The 1,491-nt window shown below is 42.0% G+C and overlaps 1 protein-coding gene across 1 annotated transcript; it reads right to left on the bottom strand.

The window, feature by feature from the left end:
* Nucleotides 1-272: 272 nt before the first annotated feature.
* On the bottom strand, nucleotides 273-1,253 carry LOC114087902 (olfactory receptor 11H6-like). The gene has a single exon (XM_027929410.2). It carries the CDS (start codon nucleotides 1,251-1,253, stop codon nucleotides 273-275), a length of 981 nt encoding a protein of 326 aa, XP_027785211.2.
* Nucleotides 1,254-1,491: the final 238 nt, after the last annotated feature.

The following is a 1,491-nucleotide window of genomic DNA, read 5'->3' as shown; positions in this document are numbered from 1 at the left end:
AGTCAAAGACTATGAGAACAAGGATTAGGTGAGTGATTTCATAAAAAATGGGCAAGCAGTTATTGGAGGTTAGAGTAGAAGAGTCTAAATAGAGGCATGGAGGTCGTTTAATTCAAATTACCTTTTACCAAATCTTCATTTGAGAGTGATGTCTACTTTAATTAGTATGTTCTTGTCTATCAGTTGATAGTCAGAAGTTGAATTTGAGACTTTTTCTCTAAATGCAAATGAATAAAGCCACAAATGTCACCTGAATATGGAAATAGGGGAGATCAAATGGGGAGAAAATATGGTCCACTTATGAGCGCTAATGAATTTTGACTAATTTTAGTGAGTATCTTAATTCTTCTCAAGGCTACCTTCATGTCTTTGTTCCGGAGACTGTAGATGAGTGGGTTTACAAGTGGGGTCAACAAAGAGTAGATCAAGGTTACAACCTTCTGTGTCCCAGCTGGATTCCCAGAGTTCGGGCTGATGTACATCATCATAACAGTTCCATAAAACAGAGACACCACAACTAGGTGAGAACCACAGGTGGAGAAAGCCTTGCGCCTTCCAGCAGCTGAGGGCACACGAAACACAACTCTGAGGACCAGGGTATAGGAGGCAAGGATAAAGAAGAAGGTGATGAAGATAATGATTGAACTCAATAAGGAACAGGAAAGTTCAATTCCAGGTGCAGGAACACAGGACAGGGCCAGGAGAGGACCAGGGTCACAGACAAAGTGGTCAATGGTATTGGGGCCACAAAAGGGGAGTTGAGTGATAAAATAGATAGGCACTGGATAGCAGAGGAAGGCAGTCACCCAGCAGAGGCTCACCAAGATTGTGCAGAGACGATTGCTCATGATGGTGGGATAGTGGAGAGGCCGACAGATGGCCAAGTATCGGTCAAAAGCCATAAGGGGCAATAGGAAGGTCTCATTGATACCCAAGGAGAAGAAGAAGTAGAACTGCAGGAAGCAGGCTGTGAAAGAGATGGTTTTTGTCTCGGACAGGATGTTTCCTAACATATTTGGGACAGTGGTGTTGATGTAACAGATTTCCAGGAAGGAGAAGTTGGCCAGCAGGAGGTACATTGGGGTGTGGAGCTTTTGGTCCAGCTTCACTGCACAGACAATGGCCCCATTTCCCAACAGTGTCAGGATGTAGGACACAAGGAACAGCATGAAGAGGAGGACCTGAATCTCTCTAGAGCAGGAAAAACTCAAAAGTATGAATTCAGTCACCATGTTGGCTCCTGATGCATTCATGGCTTCCTAGGGCAGAGAAGAAAAAATAACATCATGTATAACCTCATTTCCTAAACCTCTGATATGTTTCCTTATTTTTGAGATTGTAAATTACTCATATTTTATTATTCTATTAAGTAAACTGCTGAGGAATATATTGATAACTATACTCTGATGACTGTCAAACTTTGTGAGAATGCTTTTATATCAGACTCTGAACCCTTTCACTCTGTCTCATTTTTCTTTCTGAATTTTCTCA

The sequence above is a fragment of the Marmota flaviventris genome, chromosome 2 (genome assembly GCF_047511675.1).
Source record: "Marmota flaviventris isolate mMarFla1 chromosome 2, mMarFla1.hap1, whole genome shotgun sequence".
Taxonomy (NCBI): Eukaryota; Metazoa; Chordata; class Mammalia; order Rodentia; family Sciuridae; genus Marmota; species Marmota flaviventris.
The sequence above is the reverse complement of the archived record's forward strand: the minus strand, read 5'-3'. Positions and strand labels throughout refer to the sequence as shown.

Bases quoted from the DNA above. Each gene is read 5' to 3' on its own strand.
- LOC114087902 (XM_027929410.2), bottom strand. From the start codon at position 1,253: ATGAATGCATCAGGAGCCAACATGGTGACTGAATTCATACTTTTGAGT.